This window comes from Durio zibethinus, chromosome 11 (assembly GCF_047325235.1).
Source record: "Durio zibethinus cultivar Kanyao isolate XHJ-2024 chromosome 11, ASM4732523v1, whole genome shotgun sequence".
Classification (NCBI taxonomy): domain Eukaryota; kingdom Viridiplantae; phylum Streptophyta; class Magnoliopsida; order Malvales; family Malvaceae; genus Durio; species Durio zibethinus.
The window spans coordinates 23,896,951-23,922,916 of NC_143172.1; the positions used below are offsets into that span (position 1 = coordinate 23,896,951).

The 25,966-nt window shown below is 33.4% G+C and overlaps 1 protein-coding gene, 1 non-coding gene and 1 pseudogene across 10 annotated transcripts; 2 read left to right on the top strand and 1 right to left on the bottom strand.

Annotated features, from left to right (window-relative positions):
- The first annotated feature begins 1,112 nt into the window (after window positions 1–1,112).
- On the top strand, window positions 1,113–4,457 carry LOC111291316 (F-box/kelch-repeat protein SKIP11-like). Of its 8 annotated transcripts, none has more exons than XM_089768356.1 (5): window positions 1,113–1,323; window positions 1,395–1,428; window positions 1,732–1,784; window positions 2,134–2,230; window positions 2,631–4,457. In XM_089768356.1, exon 5 carries the CDS (start codon window positions 2,854–2,856, stop codon window positions 4,045–4,047), a length of 1,194 nt encoding a protein of 397 aa, XP_089624482.1. In that variant the 5' UTR covers window positions 1,113–1,323; window positions 1,395–1,428; window positions 1,732–1,784; window positions 2,134–2,230; window positions 2,631–2,853; the 3' UTR covers window positions 4,048–4,457. The 8 variants fall into 8 exon arrangements, with proteins under 8 accessions (XP_089624482.1, XP_089624481.1, XP_089624485.1 ...); XM_089768355.1 differs by having other exon boundaries at window positions 1,113–1,314; XM_089768359.1 differs by having other exon boundaries at window positions 1,113–1,314; window positions 2,668–4,457.
- A 5,994-nt stretch (window positions 4,458–10,451) lies between these two features.
- Window positions 10,452–15,245, top strand: LOC111291005 (RINT1-like protein MAG2; annotated as a pseudogene). The gene is made up of 4 exons (XR_016346538.1): window positions 10,452–10,987; window positions 11,136–11,212; window positions 12,879–12,982; window positions 13,086–15,245. The product of XR_016346538.1 is annotated as an RINT1-like protein MAG2 (transcript).
- An 8,266-nt stretch (window positions 15,246–23,511) lies between these two features.
- On the bottom strand, window positions 23,512–23,817 carry LOC149516198 (signal recognition particle RNA). The gene has a single exon (XR_016346748.1).
- Between the last annotated feature and the right edge of the window lie 2,149 nt (window positions 23,818–25,966).

Consider the following 25,966-nt stretch of genomic DNA (forward strand, 5'->3'; position numbering starts at 1 on the left):
ATTAAAACTTGGCCTGTAATTTAATTAATTCATTCAAATTTAACTAGATAGATTTGATTAATTTTGATAAAATTCTAAATATTAACATTAAACATTATATTTTTATTATTTATTTATATATATTAAAAAAATAAAAAATTGATTAAGCTCATGAGTTTCCTGATTCAAATATTAAATTATTAAAATTTAACTTGATTCGTTACTTGAATAGCTCGAATTTAGCTTAATAATGAATGAGTTAAATTTAAATTTTTTTTAATTAAATTTAAATAATTTATGAGTAATTTTTAAATTCAAAATGAATAAATTATGAATAATTTATGAATTTGAGTTAGTCGTTTTTCGAGTTGTTTATACTTCTACCTTTAGTTTAGCTGTATAAAAAAAATAATATCGAGTTAAAGTTGAAAGTCATTGAAATCCAATTTTTTCAATGTCAGTCTAAGCAAATTGCAAGCCCCTTTCATCCAATCACTAAACAGTTCTCTAGATCCTAACATATCTAGCCAATTTGCAAATATGGGATTTTAACTTTTCAGAAAAAAAAAAAAAAATATATATATATATATTTATGTCAGTCGAACCAAGACAAAAGTTCTACAACAGAGGGTAGAGACTAGGGAAGGCAAATTGCAAGGGGCAAGTAGAAAAGGGCTGTGCCTCCAATAATATTAAACATACAACGGACAAACGTATATCAATTTGGTAAAATGTAAACATCTGTACTTTGTATATATAAATTTTAAAATCTTTAAAACCTGATTAGTTACATCCAAGGAATAGTTCTTATATATATATATTAATGTTCTCTTGCCTTCTACTTATACAATATAAATAAATATATATATATACTTCAAAATACCAGATAAATTTAGACACCTGTCGGTTTAGATATGCTAAAGTTTTGGATTAACAAAAATCAAAGGCATTTTTGCAGACTTATTAGTTAATTACCAGGACTTCCATAGTTGTGGGCCTATGCAATGCAGAAATATGTGACAAATGTGGTCCTGTTTGAGTATATGTGTAAATCAAAATAACCAATGTTTTTGTCGTGCAATCCCCATTCTCAAAAGTCTCTTTATAAGCTACCCGTGCCCTCCTATTTCAAAGTCCACCATATCACCCCCAAACCCCTTGTAATATAGAGAGTGTTTAAAGAGAGCAAGAAGCAAGGTTTTTTCATGTCTAGCCAAGGATCGAGAGCTTCTAACAAAATCCTCCTTTCGAAATTTTGAAATCCTCCTGGAAGTTCATTTCGACGCGATCTTTTTAGATTCGGTCTCTCCTTCGTCGAAAACGACCTCAATCAATGTAGATCGGGTTCGAAGTTTTTTATTTTTCTTTTTTTAAAAAAAAAACTCAAATTAATAATTTTTCTTTTTTTGTTACAGGTATCTCTTTGATGCTGAGTTTCTCACCTAATCGGTGAGGATTGTGATTTTTATTTTTATGGTTTTTTTTGTGTTGATTTTCGTAGATCTGTTTTTATGATTTTTTTTGTGTTGATTTTCGTTTGCCTTTCTTTTTTATTTTTTTTAATTTAAAATTTTAATTTTTTTTAACTAATTAATTTTTTTAGATTGTAAAAAATATAGATCCGGTGTCTACCCTCTTAACACATTTTTTCATAGCTCTCTGTCTCTCTCGCTCAAAGCGAATATAAACTATCCCCTGAGAGACAGAATCTGCAACAAATTGAGCTTTTTTTTTTGTTAATTTGATTCCCAGAGAGAATTGAAGGGCAACCATAGCTAAAAGCTCCTGCCTTTCTTATCCAATTTGTAAGCTTTTTTTTCTTCTTCTCTTTTATGATGGTTTCTGGACTCTTTTTACTTTCTCATTTCCATTGTTAAAGCTGACTTTTTTTTATTTGTTTTTATTTTTTGTTGGATTTCCTTTTCTGGGTTGTTATCTGTTTTTTTTTTTAAATAAAGGTGAGGTTTTTTTTTTTTTTTTTTTTTTATGTGAAATGGTATTGATTTCAGTGAAGGGTAGATCTTTCTTTTGGCTTTTTTTGGAGACCAATTTAGATTTGGTTTTCACTGTTGATTTGCTAAAAATTTTGGCATGTGATTGACTCTTGATGAATTTCTCTTTTTTCCCATCTTTTATCTTTATTTTTCTCCATAGGTTGTGAATTTAAAAGATCTGATTTTTGGATAATTGTCATTGCTCGTTAATGTGGTGGATTTCTCTGGCTATTCAGCTTTGCAAAGAGTATCAATTTGTAAGTTTTATTTATTTATTTATATGTTTGTTTTTGGATTCTTGGTTTCGGTTACAAGATTGTTCTTGTTATGCATGTTGTTTCTGATGACAAACAAGGTTGTAATCTGTCATTATGGAAAACGGTTGCATTTTTTTGTCTTATTGCTTGGTTGCTTTTGATTTTACATTTTTTTGGGTTGATAGAAGTGTCCAATTATTTTTCTTTTAAATCGAGTTCTTTTTGGAATTCCCTGTGCTATATATGAATAGACTGTATCAGGTCTCCAGCCATTTGTTTCTGCTGAGATTTTACATCCTTTTTTTTTTAAAATAGAATTCTATGATATGTGAATTGATAATGTTATCATTCTTCTAAAAATTGCATTTTTAGCTAAATAAGTATATTTGTGTTCATGCAGTAATTGAGGGTTGTCATTTTCCTTATTGACTGCTTAGTTTTGCATATCATTATAATGAAGAAGAAAGGAAACGTTCCCGGTGCTTGGATTGTATAATCGTGAGATCATGTTGGAGGGCCCATCATATCTTGTCACGAGGGATTTGCCAAGCTCCTGTGAGCAAGAGAGCAAGTGGATTTATAATACTTTTTGTGTAATTGAGCTCTCAAGAAGCAAGCGCTAGATGGAAGATGGTGAAGACCAGAGGGCAAGAAAAGTTCTTAAGCCACTCAAAGGTGATGAGAACAAGGATACAGAGGACAATATGTCACTTGCCCAAATTGACCAAACAGATAACCACCACCATGATGGTGATTATTCAGAATCAAGTTTACTGATCCACCAGCTTGGGCGAGACATCTCAATTTACTGTCTCCTCCGCTGCTCAAGGTCTGATTATGGTGCCATTGCATCTTTGAATGCAGGTTTCCGCTCTGTTATACGGAGTGGTGAGCTGTACAGGTTGAGGCGGGCAATGGGAATTGTTGAACATTGGGTTTACTTCTCTTGCAACCTTCTGGAGTGGGAGGCTTTTGATCCAATCCATCATCGATGGATGCATTTGCCCAGAATGACCTCCAATGGATGTTTCATGTGTTCGGATAAGGAGTCATTGGCCGTTGGGACCGAAATTCTTGTTTTTGGAAAGGAAATAACATCCCATGTTATTTATAGATATAGCATTTTGACAAACACGTGGTCATCTGGGATGAAGATGAATACTCCCAGGTGCTTGTTTGGATCTGCCAGTCTGGGTGAAATTGCAATTCTAGCTGGTGGTTGTGATCCACATGGAGAGACTTTGAGCGCAGCAGAGCTTTATAATTCAGAAACTGGCAAGTGGGTGACCATTCCAAGCATGATTAAAGCAAGAAAAATGTGTTCTGCCGTGTTTATGGAAGAGAAGTTTTATGTTATTGGTGGAATTGGGGTTGGGAGTTCAAAAACACTGACATGTGGAGAGGTGTATGATTTGAAGACGAAGATGTGGAGTGAGATACCTAATATGTTCCCTGCACGAAATGGGGGGGCTGGAGCAACTGAAGCACCTGCTGCTGCTGAGGCACTGGCAGTTGTAAATAATGAGCTGTATGCAGCTGATTATGCACAACAAGAAGTGAGGAAATATGACAAAGACAAGAACTTGTGGGTCACACTAGGGCAATTACCCAAGCGAGCAGTCTCAATGAATGGCTGGGGGTTAGCATTTAGGGCATGTGGGAATCAACTAATTGTTATTGGTGGACATAGGGCTTTAGCTGAAGGGATGATCGAGCTAAACTCTTGGGTTCCAAATGGGGGTCCACCACAATGGAACTTGCTCGAGAGAAAGTCCTCTGGCAGTTTTGTGTATAACTGTGCCGTTATGGGATGCTGAAATGTGCATCCAGTTTTGGTCGCACTGTGTCGCTGTATGAAGTCCTTTTCTACTGGAACTTACAGCTGTGGCCTTCAAGGAGAAAGGATTCTGGAGAGTGGGTAATCTCTGCGTTCCTTTTGGGGAAAGTTCATGTTTTAATTTAGATCAATAGATACAGTCATAGGAGGAAGTCTGGAGATTTCTTGGCCTTTTTAGTTTTATCATGTTTCATTGATTTGTGTGTTTTTTTTTTTTTTTGTCTTGCCTATTCTCTTTTTCCTTTTGTTGGGTCAGAGAGTCGTTTTTTTATTTGGTTACTATCAGGGTTTTGTCAAAGGTTGGTGTCATGTAGAACATGCACAGTTCAATAATTTCAGGACCCAGTACATTAGGTTGTTTACAATATTCACAGAGTTTCTTTCACCAAATGTCAATTTTCTCATGTTGATCAATTACTTAGATAATATGTTAAAACATATAAATAATGGCCTGCTGTCTCCATACCACCACCCTCAAAGCACCATTCCACAACCCCCCCCCCCCCCCCCCCAAAAAAAAAAAAAAAAAGGAAGAAAGAAAGAAAGATCATAAAAGCTAAAAATGTTTATCCAAAATGTCACCAAAATTTCATTGCTTTGTGTCTTTTTTTTTTTTGTCTTGCCTATTCTCTTTTTCCTTTTGTTGGGTCAGAGAGTCGTTTTTTTATTTGGTTACCATCAGGGTTTTGTCAAAGGTTGGTGTCACGTAGAACATGCACAGTTCAATAATTTCAGGACCCAGTACATTAGGTTGTTTACAATATTCATAGAGTTTCTTTCACCAAATGTCAATTTTCTCATGTTGATCAATTACTTAGATAATATGTTAAAACTATAAATAATGGCCTGCTGTCTCCATACCACCACCCCCAAAGCACCATTCCACTCCCCCCCCCCCCCAAAAAAAAAAAAAGGAAGGAAGAAAGAAAGATCATAAAAGCTAAAAATGTTTAACCTTTTTTTTTGCAACTAACTACTGCTTCTTTTTTGTTATTATTTTTTTACGCAGTACATACATTTACATATTTCGGTTAAGGACTTCTTGCGTGATTAGTACATTTTAAACTAATTGTATTATTGCATTACTGACAAAGTATTGTGGATTGTGGTTTATGTAGCTTTATTTTTCATGAAAAAGTTGTAAGCCATGGTCATTCCAGTATCTCCCCCCTACAGTTTAGTGTACAAGCATCCTTAGTAGGAATATAAAAACACTTAGTAGGATAAAATACATGATTTATTCTCTGCTTTGGTTCATATAGTATGTGAATTTCTTTTGGTTAGTTTTAAGCACTTGTGGAGAACAAAATTTGGAACAGAAAAGAAATAAGAGATTGTTAATATTCCAAAGCAAAACAGAGTAAACATAAATTATTAAGGAAGATATTTATGTATTAATAAAAACCTAGAAAGAATAAATATATTTCTAAGATCCATAAGTACATCAGGGTTGGTAACTTTGAAAAACAGGGATGAACATTTGGTCAATACTAGGTGGATAACCTTGTTGGAAGATTACCTATGAATTTTGTTCGCTTAAGCCAGCCTCTCAATATTATTAAATGTCTAGGAGTACTTAGTTTTGCCTTCAGCGAGACAAGCGTCACACAACCTGCAGTAACTTCCTTTAGCTCAAAATACATTAGGGAGGGAAAATAACTTCTCAAAAAAAAAAATTTAGGTTAATCTTATAATTCATTCTTATGTTCAGCATTCAGATGGTAGTTGTCGACAAAATTTTGTACTATGCTATTTTATTTCTGTCTATAATATGCAATTTATTCTTTCTTTTGAAACTTCACAGTATGCAATTTTTAACATTTTGCGTTGTTGCATGTAATAATTCAATTGGCTTTTCCAGCGCCAGAGTTTGAAGAAATTTTCATTAGTCTCCAATCTCTACTGTTGCTTTATCACACTGTCATTTTTTGATGAAGATAAATGTCTTGGTTTATCTCTTTTATATTGGATCACCAAAATACAGTACACCTATTCATGAATATCCTGCAAATGTATGAGCCTCTGGCAATATGCAGTTTATCCTTCGTGAAACTGTTGGGGGGACATGTTTGGAAAGAGTTCATCTCTTTCTTTTGGATCTATTTTCTCTGGAATTTAGAATCTTGCAGAAACTTTCACTTTCATATGTGTGATTATGTTGACTCTTTGGTTGCAAAGATTTAGATGGATTTGGATGATAACATTTTGTGACGTTGCAATTCACATCCCTAACAAATTTGCCCTAACAAGTTTTCGCTTTTCATTGGTGTTTTGTTAGGTTGCATTATTCTTTATCCTTAATTGATAACAAAAGCATTATGCATGGATTACTTCATGGATTTATGGCTTCAGTTATCTTTGAGTGTAAAATTTTTCATTTACAGAAGGATGCATCTGACAGCAATTGCCATGACTAAACCAATCATTAGCTATATCTGAAGTGAAAAACTTTTATAGATGTTGTAACTCTTCATTTATTTGTTAAAACCTCTTTTTACGTTTTGTGAGTTTGCCTTGGGGTACTGAGATGGGATTGTGGATTTTTTTTTTTTTTTTTGTCCTTACTTCCCTGTAACATAATCAAAGATGAGGATTTTTCAATATGGTGAAGATATCAGATTATCTGTTTCTGTTCTCTGGATGGAACATGTATCTGTTTTTTTTTTTTTTTTTTTGGAAGTGGTAATTCGAAGTAGGAACTTTGCATGACCAACAATGCAAAATCAACTGCAAAGTGATGTCATATACCTATATATGAAAATTTCTGTTACAGATGTGCAAGATCAAAGGGCTTGGTGCTATCTCTTTCAAAATTTACCTGTAATTTTTGTGTTTTGCTGGAAGGAAAAAGATGAAAACCTGTGAGAAGATCAATATCATAAAAAGTATATCACAATTTTCTTTTTACCTTGTGTTGCTATTCATCTGTACAGAGCTGTGTGTCACCAAAATGGCATTATTTGCATTTTTTCTGTATTCATGTCTTGATCGTGGACATCAGATGTGTGAAAGAACAAAGTAGAAAACTTGGCGTACGTGGCTGGTTGAATGCTATGTTAATCCACATGGGAAGAGAAATGGCCTAGAAGAAAAGTTTTGTGGGGAAATTTTCCGTCATAGCAAATCACCTGTAAACATTGATCAATGTTTACAGATGATTAGCTATGATGGAAAATTTCCCCCTTTTCCTTCTCATTATGGTCCAATTTCCTATCATTGATAGCCATTCATTGAAAATTTCTTTCTATCACTATAAGATATTGTTTTCAAATCTTTACTATGCCTTCATTATAATTGGTGCAAATTTATTGTCGCATAATGTTCAGTACAGATCTATGATTCAGTGTTTCTCTCCTATGCTGTTGTCATTATGTCTGGTGAATGTTTTTTTTTCGTTGTTCTTAACTGTACTTCTGGTTTCTGCATTTGTTATTCAGGTTTAGTCTAATTAACATGATTAAAGATCTACAATCATGATACTGATTAATTAGAAATAACCATGTTCTTGTTACTCTTCATGCATCAGTCTGATATGAACTTTCTTAAGATTATTCACGAAGAGGATTTGATGGTAAAGTGGGGATTAAAGTGGGGATACTTGATCGTATCATCAACGAAAAAAAGTTTGATTTAAACTTTGGGTTAGTTGCAGTTTCAGGTCAGGTAGGGTCCCTGGGGTTTCTCCATTTTTTTTTTTTTTAATGTATGGGTACTTCCAATGAAAGAAAAAAGAAAAGAAAGAAATAAACACTCAATGTTCAAAAAATGGCTTATGATATGATGACCAAATTCTTTTTCACTGTACTAAGTTGCTTCCAAGTAAGAAACACCCTTTTTAGTTGTACTTGCTGGCTTTTGCTGCAAAAAGCAAGTCTCTCTCTCACCACCTGTACAAAAGATAAGGGTTAAAAATTTAAAAAAAGAGAGAGAGAGAGAGAGAGAGAATGAGGTAGCTTTAGTTGGCCAGCAATAGAAACAGTAGCACAGTCAAGTACAGTGGTTTGTTGTTGTTGTTGCTGTTGTTGTTTGTGGGAGAGGCCACGTAGGGTTTGAGCAGGTGCAGGTGCAGGTGCAGGGGGGAAGGGGGGCTCACGTGGATAGTGCTCTGCTCTGCAATCTGCATGATGTTGCATTAACGTATCTCTGCTGTGTTTCCCCTGCTTTTGAAGTTACTCATTTTAACTACTTGAATGTTCAATATGTACTTCGACGACTCAGTGTTTGGCAATTCCATGAAAGCTGACAACTTTTTGCTTATATTATATATTTGAGCATTTCTATTTCTATTTTTTTTTTTTGGACTATTATAATTTCATCTTTTATTAAAATAAAAAGGGCTAAATCATTTCAAAAGTTAGCTCCACTCAACATCCTTTTGAAGGAATGACATTATGAAATTCATAAAATTTGTAACCAACCACTAGTACTTTTTTGTCAGTCTTTACCGGTTTACTTGACACAATGCTTTAGTGCATTTTTTTCTTTTAACTCAAAGAGTTTAATGGGAATCTTGTCACCTTCAATATCCAAAAACAAGTGTATAGGTGGATTTCATTTATGTTAGGAACCCACTTCCATGTCGTGCATTTAGAGGTGAGCATGATAATCTAAGATAGTAGATCAATCTTCTAGGATCAATTCTAAAAGTTTCTAATAATGGATTGGGCCAATTGTAAAAATATGTTTGTTATTGGTTTCTAAACTTATAATTTATAGTCAATTCAAAATTCAATACTATGCTTACAAGTGAAAATTATAAATCACTCTCATGTAGTATTTTAGTATGTTATGATTTCTTTAAAATTAAAGATCATTTAATTATGATTATATTATCATGTTTGATAATAATTTGAGAATTTTATATAACAGTTATTTTATATTATTGATAATAATTAAATTATTATTTTATAAGATAATTTGAAACTCATAAAAAAAGTGAAAAAAACTTATCCTCAAGTTGATTTTTTAATATTATTTTAATAAAAAATTATTTTCAAAATGATGCTCACTAAAATATGTTTCTTTCTAAATTTTTAGATTTTATAAGCAAATTTTCACTTCAATCATTTTATAAAAAAAAATAATTTTTATAATTTTTAAAAAATTTTAATATATCATTAAATTTTCTATCTTATTATTTAGTTAAAAAAGACATTACACGTATAATTTTTTCAAATTTATAACACTCTAAGTATCAATTCTTATAGCATACAAAAAGATTAAAAGGTCAATTGACAACAATTTATGTGATTCTTGAACGTATCAATAACTTTTAATATATTTATCGTAATTTATTCATATCTTATGATTTTTTATAGAACCGCGAATACTTATTTTTTAAATTATTTACTCAATAAAACAATTAAAATTGTTGTTTTTTTAAAATAAACTTATCATTAATAATAAGGTTATTTTCAGAGTTTTATATTCATTGACTTTTTTATGTAATACTAAATACATTAATTTAAATTTATTAGTGATTTATAATATTACATTAAATATATTAATTTAAAATCATTAATACTCAATTTAAAAAAAAATTCACTAGCACTCAAATCATTTTTTAATTTTATTATTATAATAATTAAATCATTACAATGATCTTAAAAGAGATAATCAATCTTACACTAAAATTATTTAAAATTTTATTTTTCAAAATGAAGCACTTTTAAAATTTATTCTTAAAAATATGGAATTTGACCTAAATAAAGTCTCATATCTTCGTATTGCGGACTTCTTTTATAAAAATGCATTGCCTGAAATCTTATTATAATGAAATTATTAGATATAATAATAATACATAAACCCATCAGAGTCACCATTTTCGGCCAATTAATTGAAATGGTGATGGCCCATTTAGGTCCAAGCCACGCCCACTTTTAAGTCAATCCGGTCTTGGGTTGACCCGATACCAACCCGAATTCGATTTTCTTACTTTTGCCAACCCGAATTCGATTTTTTTTTTTTTTACTGAAAAATGTAATCATTGAGTTTGAGTTGATATAAATTAAATTTAAGTTTCAATTCAATTTAAATTAAAAATTTAATTTAAATATAATTAAATTTTATTTTTTTAATTTGAGTTTGATTTAAGATAAAAATCAAATTATTCTAATTTATTTGATTAATATATAAAAATAAATTTAATTTTTATATTTTACAAAAATTTAATTATTTTTATTTAAATTCAAATTTAAAATATTTTATCAATTAAAATAATTAAAATATAAATATTTGATTCGATTCTTAAATTATTCGAATCAAATATAAAATTATTTAAATTTAATTTTAATCAATAAATTAAATTATTTAAACTCAAATTTAACTTGATAATGAGACGAATCTAAATTTAATTTGAATAAAAATTTTGAGTACCTTTTGACTACTAAAATATTATTTACACTTATAATTTTGCCAACCCGAATTCGACTCCTTTTTCTTACTTTTGCTAAGTATCGGACTCAGTATCTCCTCCATGGAACCATCGAATCAGCCGATTCTGGTCCACTTTCTCCCTCAACTCAGTCCAATTCTGAACTCCGAAATTCCCAATATACCCTTCTTCCCTATCAAATTTCCCTTGCCGCCCAAATCTTCCATGGCTTGACCCGAACGTCCGACCCAAATGGACTCTCTGCAAAGTCTCCTTCCACGCTCGACTCTCTCCACCTCAGCCTTCTCCGTCCTCAAAGCTAAACTCGGCACCGACCATGACCTAATTCAAGCACCGAGTGTCGTGTCCGAGTTTCTGACTCAGTGCGATTATCTGGAGCCAAACCTAATCCACCTCAGTAGCACCCTCGAATCAAACCTCGCATCTTACGCTTCCTTCTCCGATCGCATCTGCTACCTCTTCGGCGATGTAAATTGGAAATTGACCTATGTCGGATCCTCTGTTTGTTCTGGGAGCTCCGTTTCAGGTTCGAATCAATGTAAATTTGATTTTGATTTTGATATTTATTTTGTCTGTTTTCTATTGGAAAGTTTAGGCATTTTTGGAATCTGTGCATGGAGAGCATTGATTTTTTTTTCTTATTATTTTTCTTTGTTGAAATTGCGGTGTTATAGATGGAGAAGGGTTGGGAGAGGAGCTGCCGGCATTGGCCAAGGAGGTGGCGAGGGTGGAAAGTTCCGAGCATATGCCGGTGAGGGTTCTAAAAGATCATAGCTTTTGTAATTCTGAAATGCTTATTGAATCTAAAAAAGGCACTAGATTTTCATTTACATGGCTTAAGAATTATTATTGTTCGTATTGTTCGGGGATTTCAGTTGTTGTGATTCAATACAAATAGAGAGGTGGTTTTTTTGTTCAATGGTTGAAACTGAACAAAACTTTGATCATATTAGGCTCCGTTTGATTGATGCTTTTTCTATTTGCATTTTATAAATAATTATTAAAGTTATTTCATACTTCTCTTCCAGTAAAGAAGTTATCCATAGCCGCTGGGGCTTCTTCTCGATAACAAGGAGGTATACCTCTAGTTCTAATGTTCAAATCCCACCGTATGTGGGCTTTTCCTAGCTTTATATTGGTTGATTAATTTTTTTTTGTCTTGTTTATTGGTTTCTTTTACTAGATGCATGTTAAAAATTGTTATAATAGTTATATCTATCCACACATGTAACTTCATTGAAAAAACAAGTTATCTGATTGGAGAGATCTTCATGGGTGGACTTCTATAGAATTATTACTTTCCAAGCCTCGAAGATCAAGCAATTCTAGCTATTGGATTCACATCTGCAATACATTACCATGGGTTTGCCTTTGCTGTGACTTATGAGTTTTATTGTTTCTGAAGTAATTTGCTAATGTGATCTTACTATTGTATTTGCAATTGCTTTGATCTGTGTTTCATTTGGGTCTATCAACGGTGATCTAGTCTGTTAGCGACCAGTGACACATCTGCTTATATCTATCTTGCTGCAAAATTTAGCAACTGGGTGTAATGGGCAAAACTTATATTTGGCGGCATAGGTTGTCGTCTTATCTTTTCAGTATCCTGATAAAATCCAGATATAATTGATTGAGAACTATGTTGATGTTAGAGTTATTGTGTCGTAAGTGTGCCTTTTGCTGGTAAGATCATGGTTGGGTGGTTTAGTACTATAGATATCACTATTGCAGCAGCTGATTGGGATATGCTGATCTCTTTTTTAAGCAAAATGTTATTTATTTCAATGAATATTGTTTATTGGAACAAGTTAGCCATTTCTTAATGTTATTTAAGTTTCAAATTAATTATACTGTACTTTAATTTGGCAGTTATATCTTTTATTAACAGTGTTTTAAGCATCAATTTTTAAATATAATAGAATCTATGTATCATGCACTTATGTCTTGTCCATTGTTGGTTTATATTTCTATGCTTTAAGATATGTTATCATTGGATAATTGTCCAAATTCGAGATTTGAGAACCATGAGGCTAATTATCATAGTGAAGTGGTAAATAATGTTTGGTCCAATGAAGCTAAATATCTTCTTGTAGTGTCAACTTAGATGCTCTTTTTTCCTTTTAAGAACTTTCTTCCTGCCTGGGAACTAGATTCTTTCTTGCTTTTAGAGTTCAAGATGACATAATCTTATCCAAAAGATATGACTATATCTTCATGAGATTGGATAAAGAGGATTGATTTGATTGGAAAAAAAACTAATTAGCAAGATCTTCTGAATAATGGAGCTAAGTCTTTCTTGTATTTTTAATTTTAGTTAGTTTTTCTCTTCTAGTTTTTCCTTTTGTTACCTCTGTATATGATTGTGATCTAATGCTCTCACCCATCCTTTTTTCCCTTGAAACTATCTTTTCTACCAGAAATAGCGTCAAAACTTCATAATTTAGTTGGTGATATTGAAGATGCTATCTCTTGTACTATGAACAAAAATTTAAGAAAGGATTCATCCACACGAAATTCAGAAGTAAGCACCTCCATTATATAAAACACTCACACACATACACTCTCTTATGGAAACTATTCTTTTTTTTTTTCTGAGTAAACCTTTTTCTTTCTTAATGTTGCAGGATACCTGCCTGGTTACTATTTAAACACTCAAACTGACAGAAGGCTTTTTAACTTCAGTCACAAAGACACGCCCTCAATGGGTACATCTAGTCTCAGCTGTTGATCACAGAGTAGATCAAGCTCTAGCAATATTAAGACCTCAGGCAATTGCTGATCATCGAGCCCTTCTATCATCCCTTGGATGGCCACCATCACTTTCCAATTTGACTTCCTCAAGTCTGGATACAAAGAAATCAAGTGAACTACCAAGTCCTCTTTTTACACTGCAAGGTGATCTCAAACACCAGTACTGTGAAAACTTTCTTGCCTGTGCCGCCTGCAGGACTTGCAGAGACAAAGAAAATCTTAGCAACTTGAGGAACATAATCAACCACTTTGGGCAATTGAAGAGCTTGTAAATCCTGTGATCTGTTGCATCCCAACGCCATTTTCCAAAGTGGATTGATAAACCAGAATTCATTTTTGCTTTGGTATATGAAATTACACGAGATTATGTTGATTCTATGGATGAATTATTGCAACCATTGGCTGACGAAGCAATGCTAAATGGGTACAGCTGTAGAGAAGAATGGATTTCAGCAATGGTAGCCTCCTTATCGACTTACTTGGCAAAAGAGATATTCCCTGTTTATGTTGGTCAGCTGGAGGAAGAGAGTGTGACTGGTATTAGGTCACAGGCTAGGGCATCTTTGCTCCATCTTGTTTATTTGATGGTGTCTTTTGATAAACGAATAAAGTCTCTTGTAGAACAGTCTGGGATCTTGCTTTCCCTTCAGGAAGATGGGACCCTGCATAAGATTTCATCTCTATCTGTCTTCTGTGATCGACCTGACTGGCTTGATTTATGGGCAAAAATAGAGCTGGCTGACATACTGGAGAAACTAAAACCAGAGATGGATGAAGAAAGAAACTGGACTACGAAAGTTCAAGGGGCAGTTATATCTAATTCTGATGATTATAAATCTCCTGCAGTTTCCAGCAGCATTTTTAGGTGTTTATCATCTTTGATTGATCGATGCTGATCATTGCCTACAGTTTCTTTGAGATCAAGGTTTTTGAGGTTAGCTGGTACACCTGTAACAAAAAATTTTGGATTGCTCACTTCTCAGATGCCAAGAAGCTGAAGGATTGACTGCCTTAACAGATGATGGTGCTTTAATCAAAGTTGCAAACTCCATTAATGCAGCTTACTATGCTGAATCTATTTTAAAAGAATGGTGTGAGGACGTCTTTTTCCTTGAGATGGGATTGGATCAAGGTGATCAACCTGGAGAGTCTTTTGCTGAATATAGTGGTACGGTGAATATAGTGGTACGGAGGTTCCATTTGAAGAGTATGAGAGTGGTATTTTCCATGAAGAGATTGTTAAGTTTGAGGATTTCAGAACGCAGTAGGTTGAGAAGATATGTGTTGTTGTTTTGGTAGGATTTGATGCCCAATGCAGAGATTACTCGAAAAACAGCACACAATGGCAGGAAAAGAGTGAAGAAGGTTGGCCTCTACCGAAAACATTGGTTGAGGCCCTCGATTATTTGCAGGGGAAAATGTCAGTAATAGGAGAAAATTTAAACAGGCTAGACTTTACTGGGATCTGGAGGAGTCTGGCAGCCGGGGTGGATCGGTTGATTTTCAATGGCATTCTTATGAGCAATGTGAAGTTTCATGATGATGGAGTGGAGAGATTCGGGTATGATCTAGAGGTCATATTTGGAGTTTTCAGGGTTTGATGTTTGAGGCCGGAAGGTTTCTTCCCTAAAGCAAGTGACGGCATGATGTTGTTGAAGATGGAAAAGAAGCAACTTCAGGGTATCCTCACAGGAGGAGAGAAATGGATGAAGGAGAATGGAATTAGACATTTGAGTGTAGCTGAGGTAGAAAAATTTGGGAAGAACAGAGTATTTACAAAGTAGAAGGCTTGGACATATAACTAAGAAAGAGACTTTAGGTCTGTGTTATATTTGATTAACCCATTTGTTTCAGAAAATAATACAATAATAAAGAAAATGATACTGTTTTGTTAATTTTTTTTTAGCATCATTGTTATCAATTGTAAATGCAGAGTTGAAACTTGTTGAGGTTTACTTACTTTGTTCTCATAAAATTGAATTGTACCCACTGTTTCCTTTGCAGAAAACATGAACTGGTTTATTTGCTTTTTTTTTTCTGCTGCTTAAATCATGTTGCTTTAGAACAGCACTAGACAAATGCTAATCTCTCGACATTGTTTAAGATCTAATCATGATTTTTTTTTTGGCTGCCGAATGGATGTTTAAGGCCATCCCTTAATCCAAAAATCCATTGCTGAATCAGCGGTCAATGTACCACGTTATCCTAATCCTTTCATGACAATTAATTATGTAATTATACTTGATATATAGTAGAATATTCTAAAGGAAGTATTTCATAGATTAACTCTTTTTCCTTGCCATGAAAACTTAAAACAATTGGATAATTATTTGCATTGCAACACATTGGCATTTCCGTCAAGCCAACTACAAAAGCATGTTTTCCTTTTCCAAAGCAAGTTTTTGGACCAAAGATGAGGATGTCTTTCTGGGTTTTCTAACAAGCTTCACCAAAGTAGGTCTGTCCTAGCAAATAGGCCATTGACTGATTAAACAACGATTAAAGAAATCTCCTCAAAGACTTTTGTAATTTGCACAGTAGCAGTAGGGGGGGGTGCATTTCATCTATTGGAAAATATAAACAAGAAAAACAATAAAAAGTTCGAAACATGAAAATTTTTACTTTAAAATTAAATTATAGTATAGTATTATTAGTTAATTATACAAAAAACCTTGTGGTAATCCTTCAACAAACAAACAATTTTTATATGCTTTCCTTTTACAAATCTGCTAATCCCTAGAGACCTTCTGTGATCCATATATCCTTCCGTACCAAAAAAAAGGTTTTTTTATAGAAGGAAAGAAAGAACTAAGCTTTGATATTAACATTAATAGCTACAGCCAGCATTTATTTGTTATTTCTGAGAATCAAAAGCTACTACTATAATACTATAAAATTACAGCATCAGTCAAAGATTTCATTGTCTGACTTGAACAGTTGCTTAAGTCTATTGCAGATTAATTTCTTCTCCTTTCTCCTGAATGCATGCCTTGAGAATATTCTGGTCCAGTAATTTGATAATTCAGCTCTAAAAGTCCAAGCAAATCACTTTGCAAATTAAGTTGTCGGGGTTTCCATAATGATATATCCGGTATTAAAAGATCAGGGTTCAATTTTTGAAACATTACTTAAGTTGACAATTGAAAATGTGAGATGATGCATGTACATGCAATGATCAAGATTTTGAGCATCGATCTAAACCTATCTCTCTTTTTAAGTCATGTCTAATAAATTTATTGACTAAAATTAAACATACAGATAATTAAAATTGTTAAAATTAAAATCTTAATTTTCATAAAACGATAATAAAATTAAGTGTAAACAAAAATGAACACACCAAATTTATACTGATTTTTTCTAAAAATTAGAATTAATCAAAAAATTTTTTTACTCTAAAATAATTATAAATGTGATAATAAATTTTTAAATCAGTAACCTTTAAATATAAGTATAATTAGACAATATGACTTTCTTTTTTTAACCTAATGATTAAGAGATAAGTTGAAAGTTATGTAAATGTGGATTCGACCTCGTCATCTCCCTTTCCCCTTTATAAAGGCATTAGCCTTCCTTTGCAACAAAAAAAAAAAAAATAATTAAGACGATATGGGTGAAAAACTCAAAATATAATTTACATATTTACTCTGCATAAAAATAATTAATGTTAAATAATAATTAAATTCCACACAACTTAACAAAAATTTAAGAATTTCAATTCAAAATCTTGCCCATTTTAAAATTTAAGAACTACCACTACTTAATTAAGTTTGCAGAATTTTTTCTTTTGAAAAAAAAGTTCTTAGGGTAAACAAAAAAACTATATATTCATGTGGTCATCTGATCAGTAAGTAATTTACGAACTTTTTTCTTGGGTTTTCTTTATAATTTTAGATTACAGCAGACTAGTTTTACAGTTAAACCGTTAAAATGGTTAACCAAGTGTCGGATCTTTGCTCAAAGTTTCGGAGAAAAAAGTCAGGATGAGGGCAGGGCAGGGGTCCAAAGACAACGACAGTGGTGCCGGTCTTTGAATTCTTGTCACAAACAAAGGGGTAAAGATTTGATAAGAAGCCTCAGCCTTTCCTTCGACGCGTTAAGCGATTCCATGCATGCTAGGTGAGCTCACATGTCTGTTTCCACTATGCCACATGGCGCATGCAGACAACATAATTTACGGTGAGACAGTAGGGTCAGTGACCGGAAATTTAGGGCCAAATTATAAGGTCGGTAAATGAAGACAAAAACACTTCCAAGCACCAAAATTATTGCCCCTTCACCCCTCTCTTTTTTTTTTTTTTTTTCAATTTGCCTTTATAGCCCTTATATGGTATCTCCATCAGCAGCAGCAGTCACTTTTGTGCCTGCCCTCCTAAATTCAGTCACGTTAAATTTGATCTTCTTCCTCAATGCATCGTCACATCAAGCTTTGTTTCACCCACAAACATATGCAGTTCTTGTCATGGATGTCCAATATGTATAGAGCTGATTAGACAAATATGCAACATATATCAGCTGATTTGAATCTGCTAGAAGTAGGAGGGGGCACGAACTAGAGCTAGGAAGCTAAGTGATCACTGACATATGGGTTAACTGCACAACAACTGCCTAGAAAAATGGTGGAAGAGGCACTGTTTTTATAGCTTGGTGCTGATTACTTGATAGACTTCGCAAGTTGGTAGTATATGCAGCACTGCATGAATTTTGTGGTGCTAGAAAAAAAAAGGGTTGACGTTATATTCAACTTACATCAAATTAATTCAGAATGGATCCTTTTTAGAAACAACTTGGCGTAGGGGTCCCTTTTAGCCAGTCCTACCTTGTAAATTAGACCATTTTTAATAGTAAGTAATTGAATTTAATTGAATAGAATTGAGTCTAATATATTGTCAAGTTTGATTCAAATTAAAATTTTGAAATTTGAAATTAAATTCGAGTTCAATTAAATTTATTTTTTTGAACTTGATTTATAATTAATTGATTTTTTTGAAATCTAGAATTTAATTGAGTTTTATTTTTCATATTAAAACTTGGCCTGTAATTTAATTAATTCATTCAGATTTAACTAGATAGATTTGATTAATTTTGATAAAATTTTAAATATTAACATTAAACATTATATTTTTATTATTTATTTATATATATTAAAAAAATAAAAAATTAATTAAGCTCATGAGTTTCCTGATTCAAATATTAAATTATTAAAATTTAACTTGATTCGTTACTTAAGTAGCTCGAATTTAGTTTGATAATGAATGAGTTAAATTTAAAATTTTTTTAATTAAATTTAAATAATTTATGAGTAATTTTTAAATTCAAAATGAATAACTTATGAATAATTTATGAATTTGAGTTAGTCGTTTTTCGAGTTGTTTATACTTCTACCTTTAGTTTAGCTGTATAAAAAAAATAATATCGAGTTAAAGTTTAAAGTCATTGAAATCCAATTTTTTCAATGTCAGTCTAAGCAAATTGCAAGCCCCTTTCATTCAATCACTAAACAGTTCTCTAGATCCTAACATATCTAGCCAATTTGCAAATATGGGATTTTAACTTTTCAGAAAAAAAAAAAATATATATATATATATATATATATTTATGTCAGTCGAACCAAGACAAAAGTTCTACAACAGAGGGTAGAGACTAGAGAAGGCAAATTGCAAGGGGCAAGTAGAAAAGGGCTGAGCCTCCAATAATATTAAACATACAACGGACAAACGTATATCAATTTGGTAAAATGTAAACATCTGTACTTTGTATATATAAATTTTAAAATCTTTAAAACCTGATTAGTTACATCCAAGGAATAGTTCTTATATATATATATATTAATGTTCTCTTGCCTTCTACTTATACAATATAAATAAATATATATATATATATATATACTCCAAAATACCAATTAAATTTAGACACCTGTCGGTTTAGATATGCTAAAGTTTTGGATTAACAAAAATCAAAGGCATTTTTGCAGACTTATTAGTTAATTACCAGGACTTCCATAGTTGTGGGCCTATGCAATGCAGAAATATGTGACAAATGTGGTCCTGTTTGAGTATATGTGTAAATCAAAATAACCAATGTTTTTGTTGTGCAATCCCCATTCTCAAAAGTCTCTTTATAAGCTACCCGTGCCCTCCTATTTCAAAGTCCAGCATATCGCCCCCGCACCCTTTGTAATATAGAGAGTGTTTAAAGCGAGCAAGAAGCAAGGTTTTTTCATGTCTAGCCAAGGATCGAGAGCTTCTAACAAAATCACAGATGATGAGCTCAATTCTCTCATCTTAAAACTACAAACATTGCTGCCACAGCTGAAGCAAGGCCAAAATGGCAGGGTAGAGCCTGCTAGACTTTTTTTTCTCTCTCCCTATCTCTTTTTTTTCTTTCTTCATCTCCTTTCTTATTTCTGTTTGTCAAAGCTTGGTGCCAATGTATCAAATTTGCTCCTCTCTTGCTGCTTATAACCTACTCCAAATTCTGTCTAAGGCTCTTTATATTCTGATTATAACTGGACAGTGAAACAACAAGGAGCCAATCATGGAGAAATCTTATTTTAACTCAGAATTTGTCGCAATGATCATGCGCATAGCTGTTGGACTGATCATTGCAATGATAATAATAACATATATTACATGTTCTGATGCTCTCCCAAGCACTCCTAGTAATAAAAGAGTAGCTTGATCAGAAAACCATTCCATTAACAATGAGGATAAATTATATATGAACCCCTTTGCATCAAGAAAATAATGTTGTGCTGTGGGGATTTGAGTGTGAATCTTATATGTAAGATTTTCATGGTTAACCGTTATTGTCTATGATTTTATTTTTGTAGGTATCAGCAACAAAAGTTTTGAACGAAACATGCAGTTACATCAGGAGATTACAGAAAGAGGCAGATGATTTGAGCGAAAGCCTATCACAAAGTCTAGGTTCCTTGGACATAACTAGTTTTGATGCAGAGATTCTTAGAAATTTGCTGCAGCAGTAAAGCCCCAGTACCCTTTCCTCTTTTCTTTCTCAGTTTGTCTGAAGCTTCAACAACAGACCAAAATATGTGTTTTTCGTTCTGTGCAACTGTCATGTTTCATTGTTTCTTAATTACGTCCGAGTTTGATTGGGACTTGGGAGAGCAGTTAGAGTATAAACTATGTATATCAAATGTAAGTATTGAACTCGAAGTTTAGATCAGTTTATAAATCAAATCTCAATACCTATAATCCATTTCTTTATTCTCGTGCTGCAACCTCTTTGTAAAAAACTAAAATATTTGCATGGTTCATTTTATCTGTCTCATCTCATTCTTCCTCATTTGTCATTGTTAAAATAAAAAAAAAATGGTATTGGGGCCCCATTTTACTTGAAAACATACACTGCCAAAAGCATTTTTCTAGGAAGTTCTTACTTCAACTGACAATAATGTTTGATTCCCCTGTTTACTCCATTGGTTCTAGTCATAGAATTAACAGTTCTTCTACATCCGATCAGTGAGACTGATTCAGTTACTGATATAGGACTAGTCCCATTTTCCCAATAGATGATGAAATGCAAATAAGAGTGACTCAATTACAAACTACAAATGTCATTTGGGCCTTTTGGTCTGGTGGTTGGGGGATTCGAGGGGTTTGGTGACAAATTAGATTATCCCTTCAAGCCATAACACTCCTTAATTATATCCCCAAAATAGTACTAATACCAATAAAAGAAGAGTTTTAAGATGCTGCCAAAGCTCAACAATTTAGACATAATGCAACAACCATTATCATGACCAAGAGAAAGAACATGAAATGCAAAAGTCGGTTCCTTTTTTTTTTCTCTGGACGTTCCTATCTAACATGGAAAATATGCCTTTGATTCTGACATCCATGGAATTGAACCATCCTAATTTCATAGTGCAACAAAACAAAGTAAACATAAATTATTATTCATCCGGAGTTTTCTCATGTTGTTGATGCAAGTTGAAGTTAAGTTGAATGTTTCATAAATCTAGATCCTGACAAAATTTTCTATTAATTCACAACATGACACACCAAATTAGATGCAACGGGGGTTGGTAGGAACCATTCGGTTAGATTTGCTTCTCTGTATTTATAGTCTTTCTAGTGCTTGGGAAATAAGTGGTTGGTCTTTCAGCAATATTAATCCGAATAATTGGCAATTTGAAATACTTATATAGATTGCCATTTTCAAAGAATTAAGGAAGAACAAGACTGCTAAGAAACGAATTTACTCGCTGGGTGAATTCTGAAAAATATTCTTAGCTCATCACACAGAGATATATATATATATAGATATATATGCATACGGGTGCAAACGAATTTACTAGCTACTTAGGTTTGACTCATTCATTATTGTGCAAAGCTCAAGCTACTCGAGCAACAAGTTGAGCCAAGTTTGAAAGGTTCATAAATTTAATGGAGTTTTTATTTTTTAAATATATTTTAATAAATTTAATATGTATATATAAGCAAATGAGGAAAATATATGATATCTAGCATTGGATCAACTAGACTCCGCTCAATTACACTCAAGTATATTCATATGGTTGAAAATAAATATGTATTTCACTTCAAACAGTTACGATCTGTCAAATACTAACTGCTGGACTGAAGATTCAGAAGGTGGAACTCTATAAAGCCTCCCAATAATCTAAAGTACCCCCTAGTGCTCTGAAATTGCCTGCAAGCTATCTAATTAAAGGAATACTCCAATTTCAGATGGCCCAAAGATTACAAGCTGTTGGTTCATTACAATAGTTTTTGAGGAGATGAATAGTTGGTTATTTATATAGCAGTGATCCATAAAATTCACTCATCAATTTTCCTAGGTTAATTACTGCTTCAAGTCTTTGCATCCAAAAGCATAAGATACAGTATTTGTCATATCTGCCATCTGAATTGAAGTGGCATGACTCCTTTGGAGTCTTAAAATATGCTAAGTCAATGTGAAGAGAACATAGCAGAATCACAGCTGGTATATATACATGTCCAATTCAACCAAAAGTTAATTCTTTAAGTTATTGCAATCAGTGTGTTAACTGCGACAGTTTCACAGAAATGAGAGACAAGGAAAACTCCTTTGTGCATGAGTATTGAAGTTCCTTGGACTTGAAAAAAACAGATTTCAAGGGACTGATGCAAGATTGCTTGTCGCAGAGCATCTGCTTTTGCATTGGTTGTCTATCCTTGCATTTTCAACTATGCAGTAAAAAGGTGGAAATATTCAGACTCGTTAATTTTGCAGACACAGAAAACAAAGGATCCCCTTTGATGGATACCCTCTTGATACTTCGAAATCAGAGCAGATGTTCTAACCAAGAAAAGGAAATTGGTCCAATCTTGTATAAATGGCCATAAAAATGATAGAAAAAAAAAAAAAAAGTGATGGTCCAATTTAAGGCCTACCCAAGGAGACAGGTTGAGTGCAATCGGCACGGGCACTTTTTGCTTTGGAACCGGGCAGGCCAGGATTTGCAATAATGGATCCGAGTCCTTCAGCGGAGCCCAATGTTCATCACCATATGCCCCCCACGTGGGTCACAATCTTGCGTAACTCAGCTAAGTCGAATTACCCCCTTCTTACGCTATACTTAAGCAATATATATGTATTGTAAGCGAGTCATTTGGGATTTGGCTCCCTTTTGTGAAAGCATCTTATGGAGGTGGTGAATATTGAGGCTTTATCAGAAACTTAAAATGAATGTTCTGGTTACTATTGATGATTCGCAAACATGAAGTTGATACGGTTAAATGGAAAATGTAGGGATTTCCAATAAAAACGAAAGAAACGATCTGAACAAGATTCTGTTTCCGCTGCCTATGTCACTCAAATAGTTTGCTTGCTCGTGCTTGCTTCAACTTCGATCAAATTAAATAAACTGCTACTCCTTTTTGCTTAGTTCACTCCGACTAAACACCCCCTAAAAAGACCGTCATCTTTCAAATTCTAATAAAGAAAGAAGGAACAGAGAACGGTTGAATTGAAGGTGGTGAAAGCCAGATTCTATTTCAAAATAATACAAAACTTTCAAATTCGAACCATTTGAACATGCTCTCCCAAAAAAAAAAAAAAACACAATCTGATACTAGAATTTATTTTTAATTAAATTTCAAGATACAATTTTAGGATTGCAAAATCTTTATATAGCCACCCAATTTACGCAATTATATTTTGCATCACTTTACAACTCAAAAAAAAAAAAAAAAAAAAAAACCTTTTTCAATAATGTAAAAGTTACCTTCAAAATTCATGTTAACAAAAAGAAAAATCTGGCATAATTAAATAACCATGTACATCAAGCTTCAAAAAGGTGACGGTTCAGTTGAGGTCAACCCACAAAGCCATATTGAATCCAAGTGGCACCGGACTGTTATCCTTCCACTGCATAGAGCGGGAGGTTTTCGCTGCTCTGTGAATCCAGCCTCACGCGGTGCCCTCCACTCTAAGAATCAAGAGACCCAGAGCTTTCACTCAGATCCCATGGTTCAACTCCCTTCTCGGAACGGGCAGACCAGAGACAAGCCACTAAGAATCCGACTCGGTAAGTAGAACCAATGGCCCATCACCTTAACGCCCCCACTCGGGTTACAAGCTGACGTTACCTAGCTCGGCAGTTAGTGTTAGTCTCTGCGCTTTATTTAAATAGCAAACGAATCAATTGTTATAACATGTGGGATATCTTCCTCTTTTCATATGTGTCGATTGGTGACTTTGAGTTTGAGGTTTTATCTGAAGCCTAAAATCATTGTTCTAGCCAAAATTGATGATTACCAAAGATCAACTACTTTTGTTTGCGTCACAAACCTACGAATTTCCTAATAAATATGGAAGCAACCCGTCTCAGCAGAACCCTGTTTCCGCTTCCATTATCACGCAATACTAGATTGCTTTTTGTTCTTCTTTGGATAGTTACATAATAGCTAGCTTGATAAGATAAATTGATATTAAAAATAGGTTTAGATTAACCAATATCTCCTTAAGAAGGGAACTTCATGAAAAATTTATATAGTTTTGCAACCCTGGAGTAATAAACTGAAGGATTTAGAGCAGAGAAAGAACAAACAAAGACAGCAGAAACTAATCTGTCACTTGAAGTAAATTGACTCATTTGATCATGAGCTTCATTTCATTAATTTATAGGCTTGAAAAATACAAAAGTTGTTGGCCTAACAGCATGGGTCACCATGCACAGACCCATCATTTTACCTAAACTAATCTGCTGCCAGAAAGTTTCAGTAGAAATGCCATACTAACTTGCTTCAACCACTAACACACTAACATGCTTCAGTACTAGCATGCTTCAACCACTAACACTCTTCTTTGGTATTTCTGCTGGAAACACCAAGACCTTTCCTTAATGTTTCAAACCTTGCCTTTGGTAAGGCTTTGGTCAGAATATCTGCAATTTGATCTTCTGACTTGCAATGCACCAGTTTCACTTCATTCTCAGCTTCAACTTCTCTAATAAAGTGATACTTGATCTTAATATGCTTAGTTCTTCCATGAAACACAGGGTTCTTGACCATTGCAACTGCTGACTGATTATCACAAAAAATTTCTGTTGGATCATCTTGCTTTTGACTCAAATCCAACAGAATTTTCCTTAGCCAAATTGCTTGATTAACAGCAGCTGCAGCAGCTATATACTCTGCTTCTGCTGTTGATTGAGCCACTGTTCCTTGTTTCTTTGAATTCCAGCTGAACACATTTAATCTAATGAAAAACACATAGCCTGAAGTGTTTTTCATGTCTTTATGAGAGCCAGCCCAGTCATTGTCTGTGAATCCTACCAATCTTGAACTGTCATTCTTCTTGAACCAAATTCCAAGTTCATTGGTTCCTTTGACATATCTCAACACTCTTTTTGCAGCCTTAAAATGTAACTCACTAGGATTTTGCATGAACCTAGAGAGTAAATTTACAGTATACATGATGTCTGGCCTGGTTGCTGTCAAATACAATAAGCAACCAACCAAGCTTCTATAAATAGAGCCATCAACTTTGTTAACTCCATCTTCCTTAACAAGTTTCTCATTTTGAGCCAAAAGAGTGTTGACTGGTTTGCAATTTTCCATCCCAAACTTATTCAGGATTTCATTTGCATATTTTCTTTGACAAATGAAGATTCCTTGCTGGTCTTGATGAATCTCTATTCCAAGAAAATAAGACATTTCTCCCATGTCTATCATCTCAAAAATTTCCTGCATTTGGAGCTTAAAATCTTCCACAATAGCTGATTTGCTACCTGTCACCAGAAGATCATCAACATACAAAGAAACAATCAACAGATCATTACTGTTAAAAACTTTAATGTACAATGTTGCTTCACTGAGGCTTTTCTTGAATCCTAACTTCAGTAAATGATCATCAATTCTGGAATTCCACACTCTGGGAGCTTGTTTTAATCCATACAAAGCCTTCTTGAGTAGATAGACTTTGCCTTCATGTCCTTTGGTAACAAAACCATCAGGTTGTTCAATGTAGATCTCCTCCTCAAGATAACCATTCAAGAAGGCAGATTTGACATCAAGTTGGTATATTTTCCAACTTTGTTGAGTTGCTAAGGCTAATAACAGCCTTATAGTGTCCAACCTTGCAACTGGAGCAAATGTCTCTGAAAAATCAACACCAAGCTGTTGGGAGTAGCCTTTAGCTACCAATTTAGCTTTAAGTTTGTTGATGGAACCATCAGCATTCAATTTTTTGTTGAAAATCCATTTGACACTAATGATGTTTTTGTTACTTGGTCTGTCAACCAGTA